This window comes from Nilaparvata lugens, chromosome 14, assembly GCF_014356525.2.
Source record: "Nilaparvata lugens isolate BPH chromosome 14, ASM1435652v1, whole genome shotgun sequence".
NCBI lineage: Eukaryota > Metazoa > Arthropoda > Insecta > Hemiptera > Delphacidae > Nilaparvata > Nilaparvata lugens.
The window spans coordinates 16,281,569-16,306,484 of NC_052517.1; the positions used below are offsets into that span (position 1 = coordinate 16,281,569).

Genomic DNA, 24,916 nt, shown 5'->3' on the forward strand with positions numbered 1-24,916 from the left:
ATCCATAAACGCTTCATTAGCGAGCTATACAGGGAGAAAGATTTCGCCCGGAATTCAGTTCCTCTGGTGAAATACACCGATGCTGAATTGTTTGGGGACCAGTTTTTGAAAAACTTATGCTGGATTCATATTGAAAAATATCTGAAAAATTGAATAAAACTAGTCTGGAAGCTGTAGTGTGAGTAGTTTTTGAGAAAAAAGTTAAAATATGCAAAAAATCTAAGTAGAAAAACACAGACTTCGTTTGATGCCCAATAACTTTCTCCAATGATCAGTAAACAAATATTTTTTTGCAATAAAAATTGTAGAGAATTTAATTCTGAAAAGAATTATGTAAGTTATGGAAACTTAAATAAAAGTTGGATAAAATGTATTCTCATGTAGTACATTACACCACAATAATTTGCTGTTTCATGAGGAGAGAACTAATAACTTATAGGTTGTAGCTGATTGCAAATAGAACATGGTTTTTAATAACAGCTGTTCCAAAACAGCTGATTTATTTTGTTTCAAATAAGAAAATATTTAAAAGAAATTATCAGCTGAAAATTATTTTCAGAAATATGTTAGCTCACTGTTGAACAAAAAATAAACTGTAAGTTAGACCAACTGTAGCCGCACTGTGTTTTTTGTTTAATCTATTAACCAGTTATTTGTAACCATTTCACTTTGCTTTTGTGTTAAGTGTTAACTTTTAAAAAAATGGCAGGTAATTTTAGTCATTATTCATACTCCGAATTAGCTGACATGCATTTAATGTATGGAATGGGATACTACTGTAATAGTACTGAAGCAAGACGTTCGTATCAAGAGAACTTTCCTAACCTAGTATGTCCAAGTTCAAGGTTTTTTGCCACTATTCATCAACGTCTGTCTGAAACAGATTCTTTGATATCCAAAGAGCACATTTATGCAAGCAGACCCCGATCTTATGACTGTTGAGTTAGAAGAACAAGTTCTTAATGAAATTTATGAACATCCAGAGAAGAGCACAAGAGGATTGTCAGTGCAGTTTAATGTCAATCAATCTATTATTTGGAGGATACTAAGAGAGCAACAATTACATCCATACCACCTCCAAAAAGTTCATACTCTATTGCCACGAGACTGTATTCCCCGTGCTGGTATTTGGCGATGGTTTTTAGTAAAACTTGTTTACCCAAACTTTTCAATAACCGTTTTATTTACCGACGAGGCACACTTTAAAGAACAGCTATCGTTATCATCCACAACACAACCAACATATTTGGGCAGCTGAGAATCCTCATGCTATCAATCCTAATCTTCCACAACATCAGTTTTCAGTAAACATTTGGGCAGGAATCATAGTAGATCTTCCACTTCTGTTCCAGCTTCCTCCCAGGCTTAATGGCATAATCTACTTGTCTTTTGATATAAGTTTAATGTCATTTAGATATGCTACTTTCATTTTAAAAAAAACGTTTCAAAAAAAACCGAATATTTTATTTGCAATCAGCTACAACTTATGAGTTATTAGTTCTCTCCTCTAAAACAGCAAATTTTTGTGGTGTAATGTATTACATAAGAATACATTTTATCCAACTCTTATTTGAATTCAGTTTACATAATTCTTTTCAGAGTTAAATTCTCTACTGTTTTTATTGCGAAAAATTATTTGTTTACTGATCATAGAAAGTTATAGGGCATCAAACGTAGAAGTCTGTGTTTTTCTACTTAGATTTTTTGCATATTTCAACTTTTTCTTAAAAACTACTCACACTACAGCTTCCTGACTAGTTTTATTCAATTTTTCAGATATTTTTCAATATGAATCCAGCATAAGTTTTCCAAAAACTAGTCCCCAAACAATTCAGCATCGGTGTATTTCACCAGAGGAACTGAATTCCGGGCGAAATCTTACACCCTGTATAGCTTGCTAATGAAGCGTTTATGGATATATGTTTATAAGAACTTTTTTCTATAATTTTCACCTCTACTATCACGTATTAAATTATTTCACCATAATTATGAAGCACCCTGTATAGAGAGAAAAGAGTGGTGAACAATTCTTGATACTGTAGTTCTGTTCTTTTTCAGAAATATCAAGCCTTCAAGAGCGGATGAATAGTAAATTATAAAATATTCATAGGAAAAGTTACTTTCAGATGAATATTGTAGGAAATTACAATGTAAGGTCCAATTTTGTATAAAATAGTCATGTCCGTAAAACTTATATTTCTCGAGATATAATTATGTCAGAAACCAAATAATAGTAGCTTCAGGTAGGGGTGGGGACTTTCAATATGTTTGTGTCCCCAATAGAACTGCAGGGTCAACTCTCTCCACATTTTTTTGATTATTTATTGCCTGGAATATAATAATATATAATATAATACTGGAGAAATGATTAGAAAAATATTTTTTTTATTATTATTAAACGAATATCCCAATTGAATGCTGTAAATCACTCCGAAGACTTCTGCAACTGCAAATATTGACAACAGGATAAACAGGTAGATGGAAATTCGATGAGCGCTACTATACAAAAATTATTTGTCAGCCCAGGAATCGAACCCAGTTCCTCCTAATTTCCGGTCAGGAATGCTTACCCTTACACCAAACTGGCAATCTCTGGATAACAGCATTGCATTTCATACAAAGCCATAGCGGTCAGCTAGACTACAGATGGAAATAATAATCAGCTGTTCTGAATAGTGAGTTGTTTTTTTTTCTGGCTTTAAACTTCGTCAAATTACGCAAAAATGTTCCAATTAATGGTGATTTGAGTGCGATATTTTTGGTTTTTATTTTATCCTTAACCGCCAATGTTTAAAATTCTTAGTTTTCGTTGTTTTTTAGTGAAAATGGACTAAATTTTAGTAAAGTGAAATCATAACCCTATTTCGGACTTTTAAAATGTTATCTAAATTTGGGAGAGAAATAGTACAAGGAGTATCCTTAGTTTTTCTCTCCCAATCAGTGCTACTTTGTAAAAATTATGAATAAATAAATGAAAGTTGCATTTGATCAAATGCGCATTAATGAATAATTTTTATTAAACGTAAATCTCAATTAAATGTTATATGTATATTTATGAAATAATTAATCATCATCATCATCATCATCGTCATTCAAGGATTAGGCTCTGTTGGCCTGTTCCGGCATCCATTTCTTCATCGGTCGTCCGACGCCTCTTCTCCCATCGGGTTTGTAGTGCCAAGCTTGAATTGGGAGTCTATTTGCTGGCATACAAAGTAGATGACTGGACCAGTCTTCTCTACTTTTTTCAATATTTGCAATAAAAACTCTACATCCAGTTCGGTTCTTATTACTTCGTTTCTTATGTAATCCAATCGAGTGTAACCTTTGACGAAGGAACCTCATTTCAGCTGCTTGGATACGTGACTCAGTTTTCTTAATTGACACCCAGGCTTCGCTTCCCTAAGCTATTATTGGTACAGCCATTAGCCGTAGAACCTCATCTGAGTGGCTTGTCTTGTTTTCTTCCCTATTGTTCTACGTATTACACCACACACAGCACTGAATTTTATCAATTTCTCACTTACATAATCTTCTCTGTCAAATGAGATACGGCATCCCAAGTAATTGAAGCATTTAACTTGTTCCAAAATTTGGTTCTCAAGCACTATCTTGGATCTAACTGCCAACTGGCCACTATCCTTTAACCCTTACCAATACCAATGGGGCAATATGTCCCAGCAGAAATGACCAGCCTCAGACTACAATTGGGACAATATGTCCCAATAGAAGTTCATCGAATCCCAGTGGGTGAATAGATCATATAAAATACACAGCAATGAATCCGCTTAGGGTCTAGGGTCTATTCTGTAAAATACATCAGCTGTTCAGAACTATCTGATCGCCATATTATTGTGAATTGAAGTTATATTGTGGTTATATGCTCTCATGTATGCATGTGTCAGATGCTGGTTTTGTGCTGAATGAAGCTGTTTTAATGTGATTTGCAGTGTCATTTTGAGTTGAAAGTAAGTAAATAACTTCATATAATGTCAATAATAACATGTGAAATTTAAATTGCAAAACTATTTACAAAATTTTATTAATTTTATTGTGTTTTTTTTTTGTATTGGGACATATTATCCCAATGGTAGAATTCGTTATTTGGTATTTGACGGGACAAGCTTCATAGACACTATTTGGTAGTCTAAGGGTTAAACGCCATGAACTTGGATTTTTGTGGTGCGATTATCATGCCAAAGTGCGTACTAAAATAATTAATTCTATAAAATTAATATTATATAAATAATAATAATATTAATTATTATTATAATTAATAAATTATTAAATATTAACTTTTTAATATTATATATTATATATTAATATTATATTTATTTAATTCAATATTATTTATTAAATAAATGAATAATAATAATAAAATAATTAAATAATAATTAATTAATTATTAATATTTTATATTTAATTAATATTATATATTATTAAATTATTAATATTAATTATAATAATTAATATTAATAAAATGTTAATTCCCACCTCCCATATCATACGTAGATCATGGTACTCGACCCTGAGCAGTTCGCATGTGGTTCTCGTGGTAACAGTTGCTTCCCTGGGTAGTTCTTCCAAAATGGTCTCCCCGAAAGTCGATCCAACTCCAAGACTGCATAACGTTACTGCAACCTGAGAAATAAAAAATATATATTTTAAGAAAATTGAAACAGCAAATCAAGCTGGATAGATTAATTTATACATTGATAGTCACAATATAATTCTCAACTATGAATGATTGGGGAAGGAACAACAGGCTTAAAGCCCAAAACTGTTCTTTTCCCAAATTTGGATAGAAATTTTCCAAAAATAGGTTATATTTATCACTTTATAATTATTGTCCAATTTTAAGTTCAAAAAAAAATATATATAAACTAGGAATTTAGAATTTAGATGGGTTGGAAACCAAATTAAATAACAATATATCACTAAACAATCACTGATAACTTGGAAATACTCTGTTAAAATATTGCAAATTTTAAAACTTGTAAGTTAAAGGAACTCTACAAAGACTAAAGACTAGCTACAGTATTTTAATTGAAGTTATCTCATATCTATCGTCTTCTTATTATTCTCCTTCTATTTTTCTAGCTCTAATTTTTGCTGTCTGATATAATTCATATGAGACGCCCCTCAAGAAAACTCGCAATATAAAATTGCAACGACTTTGCCAGAGATGAGAATTTCTGGAATTTTTCATTATTTGCTAGAATGTTTCTCCTAAGGTGCGAACAGATATACGCGCCGCGAACATGAGCGATTCACTTTTAATCAGCTGATGCCAAGCTTTTTATATCTGTATCTTACCGTTTCTGTAGAAATACAGATATAATCATATATACGCGCCGCGAACATGAGCAATTCACTTTTAATCAGCTGATTATATCTGTATTTTTACAGAAACGGTAATATACAGATATAAAAAGCTTGGCATCAGCTGATTAAAAGTGAATTGCTCATGTTCGCGGCGCGTATATCTGTACGCACCTATACGTATCCTTTTCTCAATATTTTGTATGTTTTTTCTTTATATCCATTTTTTCAATTTTTACATAGTGTTTATGGATTGAATTGCAGCATTTTGGGAGGGTACAGTGTGGTTATTATAATTCTATTTGAATTGATTGGACCAATAATAGTTTGATTATGGGAATTTATCAATCTCATACAATTATCGTTCTTGAACTTTCCTTTATCACCTGTTCTTCCTTCATCATAATTCTCTTTCACTTTTTTCATTATTATTATTATTCTTCATTATCCTGTTACAATATTGTTTTTCTTCCATCTTCATCATGAACTATCTTAATATTAATTGATTGTGATGAGGTTATCCTTTCTTTGCCTCAGTTTTAATATCGGGGCACCGAGCTTCGCTCGTAATTTTCACTTTCCTTGCCCTATTACCATAGGTAAGGAAAGTATTGCTTTCCGAAAAAAATTAAGGTACTCCAATTTGTAAATTTCTATACGTTTCGAGGTCCCCTGAGTCCAAAAAATGGTTTTTGGGTATTGGTCTGTATGTGTGTGTGTGTGTGTGTGGTGTGTTTGTGTGTGTGTGTGTGTGTGTGTTGTGTTGTGTTGTGGGTGTGTGTGGTGTGTGGTGTGTGTGTGTGTGTGTGTGTGTGTGGTGTGTGTGTGGTGTGTGTTGCGTGTGTGTGTGTGTGTGTGTGTGGTGTGTGTGTGTGTGTGTGTGTGTGGTGTGTGTGGTGTGTGTGGTGTGTGTGTGTGTGTGTGTGTGTGTGTGCGTCTGTGTACACGATATCTCATCTCTCAATTAACGGAATGACTTGAAATTTGGAACTTAAGGTCCTTCCCCTAAAAGGATCCGACACGAACAATTTCGATCAAATGCAATACAAGATGGCGGCTAAAATGGCGAAAATGTTGTCAAAAACAGGGTTTTTCGCGATTATCTCGAAAATGGCTCCAACGATTTTGATCAAATTCAAAATAGTCATTGATAAGCTCTATGAACTGCCACAAGTCTCATATCTGTAAAAATTTCAGGAGCTCCGCCCCATCTAGGTAAAGTTTTATTTTAGATTCCCAATTATCAAGCTTCAGATACAGTTTAAACAGAGAATTCCAAGTGGAACAGATTGAGCATGAAAATCTCTACAATTAATGTTCACTGACTTTTTCACCTAAAATTTAAAATAAGCTCGAAATTCGAGAAAATGTTATTATTTCAATTGCAAACTGTTGATTCTATTAAATCATTCACTATGAAGAGATAGCAGACCTCGTGTGTCTCCAGCGTTATTGCCCTGTCACCAGCTGGCTTAGATCTTTGAATAGTAGACTTGAGATGCGCGGGAACACTAGCGTCACGTGATCAATTTTCATAACGGCAAGGAAAGTTGTTTGAGTGCGCCACACCAGATTTTTATTTATTGATAAACAGAACATAATTCTCTAGAATGATCGTGTCTATATTTCACAGCTGGCTATATGTCATCTAATGAATTTCGGGAATGCGATATTTTAATTTTTCACATACTCACTCGCTCACTCACTTTTTTATCATCCACAGCTGTTTCAGCCAGGGATGAATTATCCTTTTAATGTCATTCAGCGAGTTTTCTCAAGGATGAGACCTAGTGCAATCGAATCTCTATATCATAAACCTACTATGTTCCAAATTTCGTGAAAATCGTTAGAGCCGTTTCCGAAATCCGTTGAACATGAATAACCATATATAAATATAAATAATCAGATATAAACATACAGAAATTGCTCGCTCAATATAATAGAATAAACAGACATACATAAATTGCTCGCTTAATATAATATAATAGGATAATTTTCAAATTATTTGTAACTTAGTTTGCTTATTATACACCTTTTGTATGTTTAGAATAATGTTTTCAATTTTTTTATATTTTGTTATTTCGCAATTATTGTATAAATTATTGTTATGTTGATGAATGCAGTAGGTTTTTAAAGATTTTAAAGACCTGGTATGAAATGAATAATTTACTCAATCAATCAATCTTCGTTTCTCCTTCTCCTTCTCCATCTACCCCACCTTTTAATCCTTTTCCTCATCCTCCTCATCCTTCTTTTTGTTCTTCTTCTTCCATCCTCTCCTCTTCCTCTATGAAATGCATCTGCAATTCTTTTTCTACTTCTTCTTCCCCCTCTACTTCTATTTAATTTGCTTTTTTCTTGCTCTTGGTTTTTCCTTTTTCTTCGTCTTCTTCCTTGTCTTCTCCTTCTTCTTCTTCCTCTTCTTCTTCTCCTCCTATTCCTCCTCCTCATCCTCTGCATCCTTCTCCTTGTTCTTCTTCTATCCTCACCCCTCTCTTTTGCAAATCGTCTTGCAATTCTTCTTCAACTTCATCAGCATCATTATCATCCCACTACATCTATATTAATTGCTTATTTCTTCTTCTTGGTTTCTCCTTCTTCTTCTTCTTCCTCCATCTTCATCTCCTCCTTCTTCTTCTTCTTCTCCTTCTTCTCCTTCTTCTTCTTCTTCCTCTCCTTCTTCTTCCCCTCACTGTCTCATTACCCTCTCTCTCTCCTCTATCTTCCTTTCTCAACCTCTATCTCTCTCTCTTCCTATTGTGCTCTCTTTAACACAGGCTCATTCTATCTCTCTTCCCTCTCTCTCTTTCTTTCTCTCTTCCTCTCTCTCTCTAACACACACAAGCATTCTCTCTTTCTTTCTCACTCTTGCTCACAAGTGCAAAGACGAGACAGAATCTGTTATTCTTCCATTTTCTATTTCTTTTTATTTTTCTCAAGACGACAGAATTTTTCAAACCTAGCGAGAAATTTATAAAACAGCTGTATTTAACAGCACGAGTCACCAACCCTTGAATAACTTAACGGTCCACGAAATGGAACTGCAGTATTAAAATAACAAGAGAAATATTACAGCTAGTTCAAGCAGGATATTGTAAAGGAGAAGGAGGTGTAGGAGGAGGAGGATGAGGATGAGGAGGAGGAGGAGGAGGGGAGATAAAGAAGAAAAAGAAGAAGAGAGAGAGAGAGCAGTAGATAGACAGAATTCAAAAATGCGAAGAAATACAGAACAGGATTCGTTTCATTTTTATAAGTTGGATGTTTTTCCTTGCGAATTTCAAATGAGAGTATATCCAGATGTCAGAGTGGAATGAAAAGACAGTTTTCACAGTGAAAAGTCGCTTATTTTTGCACGGCTTTTCTTCGTTACTGCTTAATAATTTTTCTTCAAGATTTCCTTCGTCTTTCATCGGTCGAAGTAGAATGAGAGAAGTGAGGTCGGTTGAGTATTGGCAGAGAGTGGATGAGGGGAACAGGCAATTAACTAAGATCAAGTCTAGTAGAAGAAGAGAAGCGGAAGAACAAGGGAAAGTAGAAGGAGGTGGAAAAGGAGAAGAATAAGAATAAGAAGAAGAAGAAGAAGAGAAGAAGAAGAAGAAGAAGAAGAAGAAGAAGAAGAAGAAGAAGAAGAAGAAGAAGAAGAAGATGGAAAACCAAGAACTAAAAATCAAATTATTTAGGTGAAGTGGGGAGGGTGAAGAATATGGTGATGATGAAAAAGAAGAAGTAGGAGAAGAATTGTAGGGAGATTTGAAAAAGGAATTGATTGATTGATTGATTGATTGATTGATTGAGTACTTTATTTATGTAGATTACAATATATACTGGCTTATACACTTATATACAATAGCTTACAATACAGCAAAGTTATAGATGAGTTTACATAATATAGACTAAGAAAATAACTATTGAACTGTATATGATATGAAAAAGCAATTTGTAATATAACAACTATAGATAATAATCATATTGTTATGCATCTACATAAATTGGCGGAGCTTTGGACATATCAATGTCCATTCTTTGGGAAGAATATTAGTAGTAGTTTATCATTCAGAGTGACTTGCATATCATTAAGAACAGAATTACAATACAATAAATGTGGGAAGATGAGAGATTGAATAGGAGAGAATAGAAGGAGAAGAGCAACAAAAGAGACGAAGAGTGGCCGGAGGAGGGGAAGAAGAAGAAGAAGAAGGAGAAGAAGATGGGAAACCAAGAACTAAGAATCAAATAATTTAGGAGAATTGGAGGGGTGAAGAAGATAATGATGATGAAAAAGAAGAAGTAGAAGAAGAATTGTAGGAAGGTTTGAAAAAAGAAGAGGAGAGAATAGGAGAAGAAGAGCAACAAAAGAGACGAGGCGGGGCAGGAGGAGGAGAAGAAGAATAAGAGGAGAAAAAACAATTAATATGGAAATGAATGAGGAAGAAGAAGATGATGATGATGAAAAAAAAGAAGTAGAAGAAGAATTGTAGGGAGATTTGAAAAAGGGAGAGGAGAGAATAGAAGAAGAGGATCAACAAAACAGACGAGGGGTGGCAGGAGGAGGAGAAGAAAAAGAGAGAAACAAGAAGAAAAAGCAAAGAATATGGAAGTGAATTGTGAAGAAGATGATGATGATGATGTTGATGAAGAAGAAGAAGTAGAAGAATTGCAGGGAGATTCGAAAAAGGGAGAGGAGAGGATGGAAAAAGAAGAAGAAGAAGGAGAAGAAGAAGAAGAAGAAGAAGAAGAAGAAGAAGAAGAAGAAAAGAATTGCAGGAAGATTTGAGAGAGAGAGATGATAGGATGGAAGAAAAAGAGCAATGTGAAAGACGAGAAGGTGAAGAAGGAGAAGGAAAAGGAGAAAAGAAGAAGAAAATGAAGAAATGCAGGAAGATGTATAAAAAAAGTAGAACGTAGTAGTTTTAGTGCTAGTGATTATGAAAAAAAATAGTGGAGTATGGAGTAAAGTAAAATGAAGAAGATGGTTGATGAGGTGAAGGAGAAGAGAGACAGAAAATGGAAAAGAATGAGAGGAAGGAGAGTGAGAAAAGTAGAAGAAGAGTAAGAACAGAAGAATAAAAAAATGGATAGGAGGATGACATGGAGAAAAAAGAGGATGGATAAGAAGACTGAGTTGGAGGAGAAGGAGAACGAAAAGGGGAAGAAAATGATGAATAGAAGAAGGACAATAAGTATGAGAAGGGAAAGAAGAGGTGCAGAAACGAAGGAAAATAGAAAAGGAAGATTGGGGAGTTCTCCAAGAGTGGAAGAGGAAGAAGGGAAAGGAAGATAGTGTGAGAGAGAAAAAAGTAAGATGGTCAGAGAGGATCGATTCGCTCACTTAGAGTAGAATAGAAGAGTAGGAACAATAAGGAAGAAGAAGAAGAAGAAAATGGATAAGAAGGTGACATAACGAAAAAAGAGGATGGATAAAGAGACTTATAAGAACGAGAAGAAGCAAAGAAGGGGGAAAAGACGATGAATAGAAAGAGGAGAAGAAAAAGTGTAACAAAAGGAAGACGAAGAGAAGACAAGAAGAGGAAGGAGTAGAAGAGGAAGAGTAAAATAATTCTTCAAGAGTAGAAGAGGAGGAAACGGAAGAAATAAAAGGATGGGAAGAGAAGGAAAAGAAGTTTGTTAAGAGGGTGTTGGTGGTGGGGAAAAAGAACGAACAAAAAAGAGAGAGAACAAGAAAGAGAAAGAAGTAGTGGGTATGAATAAATTGGAATGAAAATTTTGAATAAGGAATACGCTTGAATACAACACTAAGCTGACAACGCTCTAATATCACGTAACGAGTTGTATTGTGCAATTCTTGTCAGAGAAAACATCAACACAAATTATTTATATCTAAAGAATTCTCACTTCAACTGAAATGCTATAAGAAGAGATAGTAAGTGTGAAGAGGATGAGAAAAAAGGAAGTGTAAGGAAAAGAAGGAAAATGTGGAGAAGGAATGATTTATCACTATGAAATTTGAAATTAATATCCATCAATATCTCCAGTTTTCGCCTCATCTATACCTGTATCCTATTATACTAGTAGTTCTGCGAACAGTAGACCTCGCTCATGAATAAAACTTTCAATCTAATGAGAAGGGCCAGTACAATAAGTACAGAATATTGTGAAAATTTATCCATGATTGTCATATATTATTTTCTCCATTGAAAGTGCTAGAGACACTGTTTGAAGGGACACTGGACTTATCAAGGAGGTTCCTTTATATCAAATACATACAAATTTTACCTTTCAAATGAAAAAGACTGAGAAATTGTCAAGAAAACAACAGACTCTTTGATACTTAGAAAGACCGGTCTCGGTCTTTATCAGAGTTTATTGATTGATTGATTGATTGAGTACTTTATTTATGTAGATTACAATATATATTGGCTTATACACTTATATACAATAGCTTACAATACAGCATAATTATAGATGAATTCACATAATATAGACTAAGAAAATAATTATTTTATTTTATCAAAATAATAATTATTCTATCAGAGATTGACAATGGTGTAATCACCGAAACCGGTCTTTCTAAGTATCAATAAATCAGTGGTTTCTGACAATTTCTTAGTCTTTTTCATTTAATATGAATAATCACCACAATATCAACTTCTCAACTACACAAAAAGGAAAACATAATTAACCTTTATACCTTTACATACAAATTTCTCTCTACGACTGCAGTATTTGACTCCAATACAATAAAGATTTTTTTTTAGTTATTTATCCAATTAATTTGATAAATCAGATTGATAATTATAATAAGATGATTCAATTTAATAATTCTTTCAGATCATAATAGTTTATTTTATAATGATATATTATTAGAATAAGATGAAACAATTGGTATCATCTGCAAAACAAATTGGTAGGAACGAAATTTGAACCTGGGTCTCACAGTGTGGGAAGTCACGGTCTAGCCAACATGGTCACCATGTGCTCGTAACAAAAGATGCGAAATAATTATTTGTGCAACTAGTGCGCAAAGTGACAGTTTGCTGCACCGAAAGAAACGTTTACGCATGAGCCGTAGGCGAGGTTGGAATGGTTTCTTGAGTGCAGCAGAGGTACTTTGCGCACATATTTCACATATGTATCACGTATTTCACGTATTTTCCCTACAGTTACCATTGAATATGAAAAGTGAGTAATTATGGGTAAAATTGCCTGAAATCCATCAAATGTTTTTCAGTGTAATTTTATTATTGGTAAATAAAATTGAATAATTTAGTAATAAATGAACGAAGGCGGCTGTCACTCATGTGGTGGCTGTCCTCGAACTCGGTGTCCTTAATATTATTATAACGTGCACCACAACACTATAGCAGCACAGTCAGTGCAGTTACCAACTTAATTTTGATTTTGCTGTACTGGTGCTCCATATAACCTACTAAATATTTTGCGTTGTCATGCTGCAAATCTGGAGTGCAGAAAAATTTTTTCCCGCACTAGAGCGGAAAAGTGATTCTTTGCGTTCTGTAATCAGTGCAGGAATGGCCACTTTTCAACGTAACTGTAGGAAAAAGTATGAACATGAATTGCTGTATCTTTAAAGACACATCTTTTCCGGATTGAGGTTAGTCTAAGGTTTTTTAAATTACAAAAAAACCAGAGGTCTTATCAAAAATCGTTACACATACGTTTCTGCGCCTTGTTTCAAAGAACGTGAATACCAAATTTCATCCAAATCGGACAATAACTGCGACTGTAACTGCGGTACAAACAAACAAACAAAAAGACAAAAGCTGATCGAGTCGAAACTAAGACCTCAGCTTCGCTTTGGTCAATTAAGCAAGCAATTTCTGTATTTATATATCTGGCTATTTTTATATCTGGTTATTTTTCTTTTACGGATCTCGAAAACGGCTCTAACGATTTTCACGAAATTTAGAACATACTAGGTTTATGATATAAAGATTCGATTGCACTGAGTCTCATCCTTGAGAAAACTCGCTGAACGACATAAAAAGGATAATTCATCCTTGGAAAACAGATGATAATTTCGTCATCTCTCAATAACAGAAGACGCGTGTGCCTGTGTGGGAGAGTGACAAATTATTTCCAGCTGTGTAATCATAATCAATCAGCGAGAAATTTAATCTTGCTAGACAATTTTTAATCGATTTGATCAACATAATCTGATTTGTTGACATGACATGATAATCCTCCTCAACTAGAGTATACCATAATTTTCAGAGTTGATCATTATTTGACAATTTCAAGTGATTAGGGAGTGTTATTTTGTTATTATATTTGGTTTGTATATAATCTAAATTATTTTTTTTTTTGTTTTCAAATGTTTGAACCTGAATTCAAGTGTATGAAAAATAACCTACTTCCTGAACTATTTATAGTGTATTAATCAAAATTCGGGAAAAAACAGTTTTGGACTGTGCCTGTTGGTACTTCCCCAATTGTGTTCGGTTTATCAAAAGTCAATAAATAAATAACGAGCAAAGCTCGGTGCCCCGATATCAATATTTATTCGATCACTCACTTGGAAGTGACATTATAAATCGGATATGTTGTAGAGAAATAAAATAAAGTTGAAGAAAGGGTTCCTTTATTATCAATTTCTATGTAAATACGAGTGGCCCTGATCAATAAAGTGTATATTGAGAACATATTATAATTAAACAGGTACAGTACCTGAATTTATAAGATGGCTTATCAATCCTTCCTCAATTCTGATTCAATTCCTCAATCCACCCTCGAATATACTTCAATTCTTTGGATCCAGACACATACCACTCTTCATTGCATTAACCAATAACTTCAGATGCTGGATTTATGATTCAGAGGCCCGGGTTCAAATCCTAGCCCGGGCAAGATATTTATCTCGGGACACTCCCGTGTTTCGGATGGACACGTAAAGCCGTCGGTCCCGGCTGCCTAAAGAGCAGTAGTTAGGTCATGTCAGAGGCCCTGAAATTGATCAGTTGCGACCTGAAAACTCTGACACCAGACCTGGGCCAGCCAGGTCACACGATATTATTATTATTGCATTAACCTCCAATTTTTCATTATTATTATTATGGTATAAATTCTGTCAAAAACCAAATATCGTAAAAACACATGAAGTCATTGTTGAATCACAGGAAATCTATTACCCAATCACTCCAAAGTATTTGAAAATTCACTATTATTATTTGTTCAAATTAAAATTAACAGGTTCACTCAATTGACGATTCTCGACCACTTCATTCACACTAAGATCACTGAAATGAGAGTCATGTCCCACAAAGTGTCTAATTATCTGTCAATCAGTTGACTAATCACCAATATTATCGAGCTATCAATCGATTATTGATATAACTGGATAGTGTACACTTAAAGATTCAAGCCATTTTTGGAAAAAACCACGTTTAACTGATTATGAATTGTCAAAAATTATAAATAGGAAGGTTCCGGACTAGTTGTTTCGCAACTATGCTAGTGGTGTATGAACTGATACACAGTTAAACTGAAAACAGTTTAGAAACAATTACGATGTCTTATCAAAGTTTACCTAGAAATTATTATTCATTAGACCTGCTATGTGTATGGCGCTTAGTGATAAGAATGAGGAAGAAGGCGGAGAAGAAGAAGAAGAAGAAGAAGAAGAAGGAGAAGAAGAAGAAGAGAAGAAGAAGAAGAAGAAGAAGAAGAAGAGAGAAGAAGAAGAAGAAGGAGAAGAAGAAGAAGAGAGAAGAAGAAGAAGGAGAAGAAGAAGGAGAAGAAGAAGAAGAAGAAGGAGAAGAAGAAGAAGAAGAAGAAGAAGAAGAAGAAAGAAGAAGAAGAAAGAAGAAGAAGAGAAGAAGAAGAAGAAAGAAGAAGAAGAAGAAGAAGGAGAAGAAGAAGAAGAAGAAGGAGAAGAAGAAGAAGAAGTGGAAAGGGGAAGAGGAGAAGTGAGTGTAGAGACGGATGATAATGAGGAATGGAAGGAGGAACAGGTGGAGAGAAATAAGAAGAAGAAGAAGAAGAAGAAGAAGAAGAGAAAGAAGAAGAAGAAGAGAAGAAGAAGAAGAAGAAGAAGAAAAAGAAGAAGAAGAAGAAGAAGAAGAAGAAGAAGAAGAAGAAGAGAAGAAGAAGAAGAAGACGAAGAAGAAGAAGAGAAGAAGAAGAAGAAGAAGAAGAAGAAGAAGAAGAAGAAGAAGAAGAAGAAGAAGAAGAAGAAGAAGAAGAGAAAGAAGAAGAAGAAGAAGAAGAAGAAGAAGAAGAAGAAGAAGAAGTAGTGTTTACTTGATAAGAGTGTCATTGAAGAGTACATGAACAATATTATCAAATATTATTTTCAAAGTAGGTCAAAATAGTACCGTATTGCTAATTGCTTCTCATTACATAGTCCGTGTAAAATAGCTAATATTGCTATAGTGAGGTCCATATTATAATGGCAGTGGAGAAAGATAGAAGAACAACTTTGCCGATTCTCCGTCTTGTCAATGCCTTCTATAGACGGTAGCTGATACAGGTTTATTCATCAAATAAAAATCAAAATCAAAATCAATTCATGTAATATTAACTGTTGATTCTGGTTTTAAATGATCAATTATATTCTATTAACCATGAAATTATATTTTTCAATAATTCAATTATGAATTTTCATGATTCAGATGAAATACTTTGTCAATAAATGATTAATATTTGATAACTTGATCAAATATTAAAATAGAATATTTTGTTAATTAATTATCAATTCTACATTGTTAGAAGACGATCTGGCAACAGTGCAAAGCGAGAAAGAGATAGCGCTATCGCTGTGTTGAATGATAGACAAGGATAGCAATACCATTGCTAATCAAACACTGCCATTATAACGTGGACCTCACTATAGCAATACCACAAGATTATTTGTTTAAAAGTTCTAGGCCCGGTTGCACAAAAGCTGGTTAAATTCCAATCGTGATTAATTTCACGTGAACCAATCAGTAAAGACAATTACAAAAATCTGGTGTGGCGCACTCACACAACTTTCCTTGCCGTTATGAAAATTTATCACCTGCCGCTGTTCTCGCGCATCTCAAGTTTACTTATAAACAGAGATCTGGGCCTGCTGGTGACAGGACAATAACGCTGGAGACATACGAGGTCTGCTATCTCTTCATAGTGAATCATTAAATAGAATCAACAGTTGCCAACAGTTTGCAATTGGATAATCACATTTTCTCGAATTTCGAGCTTATTTTCAATTTTAGGTGAACATGTTACGAAACATTAATTGTAGTCATTTTCAGGCTCAATCTTTTCCACTTGAATTTTTTGATTAAATTGTATCTGAAGCCCGATAATTAGGAATCTAAAATCGAACTTTGCATAGATGAGGCGGAGCTCCTGAAATTTTTACAGATATGGGACTTGTGACAGATGATATAGCTGATCAGTGACTATTTTAGGTATAAATTTGATCAAAATTGTTGAAGCCATTATCGAGAAAATCGCAAAAACCCTGTTTTTGACAACATTTTTGCCATTTTAGCCGCCATCTTGAATTGTATTTGATCGAAATTGTTCGTACCGGATCCTTATAGGCCAGAGGAAGGACCTTAAGTTCCAAATTTCTAGTCATTCCGTTAATTGGGAGATGAGATATCGTGTACACAGACACAAAACCACTTTTTTGGACTCAGGGGACCTTGAAACGTATAGAAATTTAGAAATTGGGGTACCTTGATTTTTTTTCGGGAAGCAATACTTTCCTTACCTATGGTTATAGGGCAAGAAAAGTAAAAAGACGGCTTCTCTGATTGGTTCTCGTGGACCAGGATTAAAATTTAACCGGCTTTTGTGCAACCGGCACAAAGTCATCAAAAAGTGTTAGCGGAAAACGGAATCCATAGTGAGGTCAACATTATAATGGCAGTGTAGGGAGATGGGGGAACAGCGTTGTCGATTCTCTCCCTTGCCACTGCCTTCTATAGAGTTAAACTGATACTGGTATATCTGATGTTAACTATTCATCCTTGGTTCAAAAAATCAATTATATTTCACTCGTCGAGGAATATATTTATTTTTAATGATTGAATGATGAATGCCCACAATTAGAATAAAATATTTAGTCTATCGTTTATAAATATAATCATATTTCTACATATTTAAAAAACGATCTGACAACATTGCGGAGATAGGAAAGGATAGAATAATCTTTGTCGAATGATGAACAAGGATAGGAGCAGCACACCAATGTTAATCAAATACTTCCATTATAACTTGGAGGTCTCCAAGTGTTAAGTGTTTAATATTCAGAAATCAAATATGTTTCATTCATAAAAAGTGTTCCATGACCATTTCTAGAGTATAATAAAGGGAGACGAATAATATACGTCTAGAATAAGACTAGACATGAATAAGATTTGGAAATAGACTGAACATAATTGACCGAGCGAAGTGTGGTCTAAGATTCAAGTCGACGGTTTGGCTCTTTATGTTTAAATGTTTATAAGTTTTCGCTCCACTTGGATGTAATAAGCTGGTTTTCGTGCGTCATATGGAGGCCGAAAATGATTTCTGACCAGGCCGGTAAAATTTTTACGGCCCCAGGGTTGTAAAATAACCTTGAAGTCAGCTGATTCTGATTTGATGTGAACATTTTTACAAAATAGTTTATGAAACGGAATCAGTTTATGCTTCTAGAATTGAATAAAGTATTCTGCAATAAGATACTATTAATTTATTTGGATGAATGAAATACAAATAAGATATATTATAAACTATTCAAATTCGAATTCCAGAGTAGGATAGGACTTCTAACCTCAACTTCCGATAACAAACATTGTTGACATCCAGATCGTCTAAATTTCAAGTGCGCTAAAACAGCTGATCCAAAAAAATTTCATCATTTGTGTTTATACATTTGCAGATGATACTGCTATTCTCTCAGTCGCAGAAGATATTGAGGAATCTACAGAAAAGTTACAAAGAGCAGTTAATGAAGTAGACACATGGACAAATCATTGGCTAATTAAACTAAATGATACCAAGTCTGTACATGTGAATTTTACTAATAAAAGAGTTCAATATATTCCAGTATATATAAATGAGAAAGTCATTCCACATGCTAATACTGCCAAATATTTGGGTATGACGCTGGATGTCAAGCTCAAATGGAAAGCACACACGTCAAGAAGAAAAGGGAAGAACTAGGAATTAAATTCAAAAAGATGTATTGGTTGCTGGAAGAGGATCCAGGCTGTCCATATACAACAAGATCTACTATATAAACAGCTACTGAAACCAGTATGGACTTATGGCATTCAACTTTGGGGCTGTACTAAATAAACCATCCATGTACAAATTATCCAACGATTTCCAAAATAAGGTACTAAGAAATATTGTTGACGCTCCTTGGTACATCAGAAATGCTGATCTTCATCGCGACCTTCAATTGGAGACAGTCACGAAAGTTATTGAGCACTTTGCGGCCAAGCATGAAGAGAGACTCCACCAGCACGACAATATAGAGGCAATCCAGCTGCTTGATGTTGATAGTCTGGTCAGGAGGCTCAAAAGAACAAAACCGCATGAGTTAGTGAAGTGAAATTTGTGTGTGAATTGATGGCTTGAAGCTGGTGTTAGTGATAGTGAAATGTCATCCCTTCAAACCAAACAAATTATTATTGGCCTACTAACTTGATTGTATGAACTATTTTATAGGATACAAACTAGACTAAGTAATTGTAGTCAAAAACTAGACAAACTGAATCATAGGATGAGGTTTGAAAAAGTCCATTTAGTAAATTAGGATAAAATAAATAGCTTATTAGTCTCAGACTAGGTGCTAATTTTTAAATAAATAAGAAAAAAAATTGTGTTTATTATTCAAGTATCAAAACATTCATAATATTATCTTATCAATTTAAAAGAATAAAAAATCTGGTGTGGCGCACTCACACAACTTTCCTTGCCATTATGAAAATTGATCAACTGACGCTAGTGTTCCCGCGCATATCAAATCTACTATTCTAAGATCTGAGACAGCTGGTGACAGGACAATAGCGCTGCAGACACACGAAGTCTGCTATCTCTTCACAGTGAATGATTTAATAGAATCAACAGTTGCCAACAGTTTGCAATTGAATAATCTTATTTTCTCGCATTTCGAGCTTATTTTCGATTTTTGGTGAAAATGTTACTGGACATAAATTGTAGAGATTTTCATGCTGAATCTTTCTCACTTAAATTTTTTAGTTTAAATTGTATCTGAAGACTGATAATTGGGAATCCAAAATCGAACTTAGCATAGATGGGGCGGAGCTTCTGAAATTTCTACAGATATGAGACTTGTGCCAGTTGATAGAGCTTATCAATGACTATTTTAAGTATAAATCTGATCAAAATCGTTGGAGCCGTTTTCGAGAAAACCCTGTTTTTAACAACATTTTTGCCATTTTAGCCGCCATCTTGAATTGCAATTGATCGAAATTGTTCGTGTCGGATCCTTATAGTGTGAGGACCTTAAGTTCCGAATTCCAAGTCATTCCGTTAATTGGGAGATGAGATATCATGTACACAGACGCACATACACTCATACACACCACACACACACACACACACACACACACACACACACACACACACACACCACACACACACACACACACACACACACACCACACACACCACAACACACACACACACACACATACAGACCAATACCTAAAAATCACTTTTTTGGACTCAGGGGACCTTGAAACGTATAGAAATTTAGAAATTGGGGTACCTTAATTTTTTTCGGAAAGCAATACTTTCCTCACCTATGGTAATAGGGCAAGCAAAGTAAAAAGTAGTATAAACTCAACCTCCCACATTAGAACATAATTGAACATAATCTTTTAGGTTTTTTAGACAAATTGAAATCCACCCAAACCCAGCTGAAGTACTGTGTTTACCACTAAACCTGGTGGATAATTTTGGAACTACTTAAAACAACCTATTTTTACGGACATGTTATTCATTATCAAGATTCGGGAAGAGAATAGTCTGGGCCATGCTTGTTGTTCTTTCCCGATCATATTTATATGATATGTAATTGTATTCACTGAAAATGGAAGAATTAAAAATACTTGGAGAATTTCCTGATATTCAGATTACCTCAGATTTGCTAGAGCTATGACCTTCCAGTTTTGCTTTCGGAAGTACCTAATAAACAATTATTCTCATATATTTATTGTTTTATTTTTCTCTGTGGCAAAAAATAGCGTTCGCACCACAAGCTAAAAATGTTTTTCCGGCTCTCAATCTTTTCTAGTCTTCGGCCTACTGCCCGGACTTGAAAATCGATTTCGAGCCGGAAAAGTCTCATTTTCGGCCCTAGGTGCGAAATATACTATTACATGTTGCGCATTTACGGCCAAACGCGGTAATAGATTTTCATGAAATTTGACAGGTATGTTCCTTTTTAAATTGCGCGTCGACGTATATACAAGGTTTTTGGAAATTTTGCGTTTCAAGGATAACATAAAAGGGAAAGGAGCCTCCTTCATACGCCAATATTAGAGTAAAAGTAAGACTATAGAATCATTCATCATAAATCAGCGGTCGAGTGGATTATAAATTGCATGCAATTATTACGCACACGATTCAATATCTCAATGTAACTTAGTGAGAAAACAGCTGTTGTATGGACTATTAATTGCATGCTGTGAGGCATGCAATTGATAACTTGAAGTAGCATAGTATTTTCTCCCGACTTTTCTCTGCTTTCAACTCGGTAAGCTTTTGATGATAATAGCATAAAGCTTTTCACATCAAATTATTAGCATAGTCGATACAACAACCTAAACAGCCATTAGTCGTTTATACACTGATAACTCGCCGACACGACAGGACAGGACAAAATTTACTCTGATTGACAGTATTAGAAGAGACTGTGATTTATAACTGCGCGAGGTCTACTGTTCACAGAATTACTAGTATATTGGACTCTTTGAAACATTAATTAAATCACCTCTACCCAAAGGTAGCATTTTTCCTACATTATGAAATATTTCATTTTCCATGAGCTCAAAGGTAATAGAAAGTAATCTGTAATGGAAAGTGAGAAGATAAAGCTAGAGAATCTGTAAAGAAGATAGGGATGAAACTGGAAAATCTGTAAAAGAGATAATTTTAGACTGAGTTGACTAATAAGGATGGAAAAAAGTATTAGCATGATTTTCCCTCCTTATCGAATTCACCCCTGAGGAAAATGAATCCCAAGATTAAACAAATGAGCTGCTGAATAATTGATAGGCGCTAAGTCAAGCTGATTTTCCCATTTCCAGTCTTTTTTGCGGGGAAAATTGAATTTTTTCCTCAGTTTGCTCCCTGAACATCTGCCAATAATATTTGTCTGTTATTAGCATTCATTTGTGAGGATCAAGAAGTAAAAGATGAGATGGAGGATTAGGAGAGAAGGAGAGAAAATATTCTTCGTCTTCTTCGAATTCGATGATTTTTCGTCTCGTAATTTTCTAAATCCGCTTCCTTTCTCATTCTTCTTCTTCTTCTTCTTCTTCTTCTTCTTCTTCTTCTCTTCTTCTTCTTCTTCTTCTTCTTCTTCTTCTTCTTCTTCTTCTTCTTCTTCCCCTTCTTCTTTCTCTTCTCCTTCTTCTCCTTCTGCATTACCATTCATTATCACTTCTCCACCCACCCTTCCTGCCACCTCTTCGCCTTCTCCTCCATCTCCACATACTTCTTCACTTCTTCCTCATCCTCTGCCACTACCTCCTTCTTCCTCTTCATCACCCTCTTCCTCACCATCATCTTCTTCTTCTCCCCTTCTTCTTCATCCTATTCATCCTTCTCTCCTTCTGCTGAAACAGCTTCTAATCCACCGGCCACTTCACCACCCCTTCTCATCACACTCCTTCTCCTACTCCTCATCCTCCACCTTTTCCTCACATTCCTACTCATTCTCTCCTTCTCTACTATTACCCCTTCTCCCTCTCACGTCCTTCTCGTACATCTCCTCCTCCTTCTCCTTCACCTCCTCCTCCTCCTCCTCCTCTTCTTCTTTTTTTTTTCTTCTTCTTCCACTCCTCCTCTTCTTCTTCTTCCACTCCTCCTCTTCTTCTTCCTTCATCTCCTCCTCCTCCTCCTCCTCCTCTTCTACTCCTCTTCTTCTTATCCCACCCCTCCTCTACTTGTTCCACTCACTCATCCTTTCCTAGTCCTTCTCTTTTCCTTCTACTCTTCCTTTTCTTCTTTCACCCACTCATCCTCCTCTACCACTCCTACTCCCCATCTCCTTTTCCTCTTCTTCTCCCACATCTCCTCCTTCTCCTCCTCCTCCCACTCCACCACTCCTACTTCTCTCTCTTCTTCTTCTTCTTCTTTCACTTCTCCTCTTATTCTTTACCTTTGACGTTGAAAACCTTTGTTACTCCAACTGTTATAATTAATTATTTTTCATCCTACTACACTATAAACTGTCAGAATTTCAGATAAGAGCCCTCAAAGCTGTCCATTGAACCAATGGGAACAGTAAAAAGTTTGTGAATTTCACTCAAGTAATTAAATTTTTGGTTTTCTCCCCGGTGATTGCATTTTACTGGATGATAGGTGGAGTGTTAGAAAAATGCTCAATGTTTTCGCACTCAGGGGAATTTGAGACGTATAGAAAACTTGTAACTAGGGTACCTTGATTTTTTTTAAAAGCAATACCATAGAGAAACAATAGCGAAAAGCACTATGTTTATTTAGTATATTTTCCACACATTTTAAATCGATAAATTATTTAATAATTTTTTCAAGGAAAGTATTGCCATAGAGAACATAACAACAGGGCAATGTAACCATAGAGAAACAATAGCGTAAGTAGATATCCCGTGGTATAGGACGTTTATGTCGCAACTTTTACTGTTATCTCAAGCCGATAGTCCACGTGGTTCTTCCCTGTGAAGCTTTATGACGCTGGTATTCTCTCATATTGTGCCGTTCACACACTCTTACACTCCCAACAAAACAGTAATAATCGACAGTAATCGGCTTGAGATAATAGTAAAAGTTGCGACATAAACGTCCTATACCACGGGATATCTACTTACGCTATTGTTTCTCTATGGTTACATTGCCCTGTTGTTATGTTCTCTATGGCAATACTTTCCTTGAAAAAATTATTAAATAATTTATCGATTAAAATGTGTGGAAATATACTAAATAAACATAGTGCTTTTCGCTATTGTTTCTCTATGGTATTGCTTTTAAAAAAAATCAAGGTACCCTAGTTACAAGTTTTCTATACGTCTCAAATTCCCCTGAGTGCGAAAACATTGAGCATTTTTCTAACACTCCACCTATCATCCAGTAAAATGCAATCACCGGGGAGAAAACCAAAAATTTAATTACTTGAGTGAAATTCACAAACTTTTTACTGTTCCCATTGGTTCAATGGACAGCTTTGAGGGCTCTTATCTGAAATTCTGACAGTTTATAGTGTAGTAGGATGAAAAATAATTAATTATAACAGTTGGAGTAACAAAGGTTTTCAACGTCAAAGGTAAAAAATATCGTGCGATATTTTTTACCTTTGACGTTGAAAACCTTTGTTACTCCAACTGTTATAATTAATTATTTTTCATCCTACTACACTATAAACTGTCAGAATTTCAGATAAGAGCCCTCAAAGCTGTCCATTGAACCAATGGGAACAGTAAAAAGTTTGTGAATTTCACTCAAGTAATTAAATTTTTGGTTTTCTCCCCGGTGATTGCATTTTACTGGATGATAGGTGGAGTGTTAGAAAAATGCTCAATGTTTTCGCACTCAGGGGAATTTGAGACGTATAGAAAACTTGTAACTAGGGTACCTTGATTTTTTTTAAAAGCAATACCATAGAGAAACAATAGCGAAAAGCACTATGTTTATTTAGTATATTTTCCACACATTTTAAATCGATAAATTATTTAATAATTTTTTCAAGGAAAGTATTGCCATAGAGAACATAACAACAGGGCAATGTAACCATAGAGAAACAATAGCGTAAGTAGATATCCCGTGGTATAGGACGTTTATGTCGCAACTTTTACTGTTATCTCAAGCCGATAGTCCACGTGGTTCTTCCCTGTGAAGCTTTATGACGCTGGTATTCTCTCATATTGTGCCGTTCACACACTCTTACACTCCCAACAAAACAGTAATAATCGACAGTAATCGGCTTGAGATAATAGTAAAAGTTGCGACATAAACGTCCTATACCATGGGATATCTACTTACGTTATTGGTTCTCTATGGCAATACTTTCCTTACCTATGGTAATAGGACAAGGAAAGTAAAAAAAGGAATATTTATAGAACTCAATACTTTTTCAAGAATGATCAGTTCTTTGTAGAAACTCAGCTGATTTATATAGATACAACCTTAGACCATTTATAGAATAGACACGGCTAATTATATATTCATACTAAAAGTCGATGAAGCCAACATCTCTACTGCCAAATCCACCCACCTTGACGTCACAACAGTTTGTTGTGTAAGTGTTTGTGGTGTTTAACTTACATTGTTGTTGAACAATGCATTGTTGTTAGCTTGGTTGTGACGTCAAGATGGGCGGATTTTGCAGTAGATGTTGGCTTCAGAGGCTAGACTTCCCAGCGTGTCTACTCTATAAATGGTCTAAGGATACAACCAAGGTACCTAGAAT

At 34.9% G+C, this 24,916-nt stretch overlaps 1 protein-coding gene across 1 annotated transcript in view; it reads right to left on the minus strand.

Moving 5' to 3' along the window:
• LOC111055288 (rap guanine nucleotide exchange factor 4) overlaps positions 1-24,916 on the minus strand; it is a 384,485-nt gene that overhangs the window by 154,192 nt on the left and 205,377 nt on the right. The window contains exon 5 of the mRNA XM_039440978.1: positions 4,495-4,641. Within this exon, the coding sequence (XP_039296912.1) occupies positions 4,495-4,641 (147 nt within the window). The remainder of the gene's footprint in view (positions 1-4,494; positions 4,642-24,916) is intronic.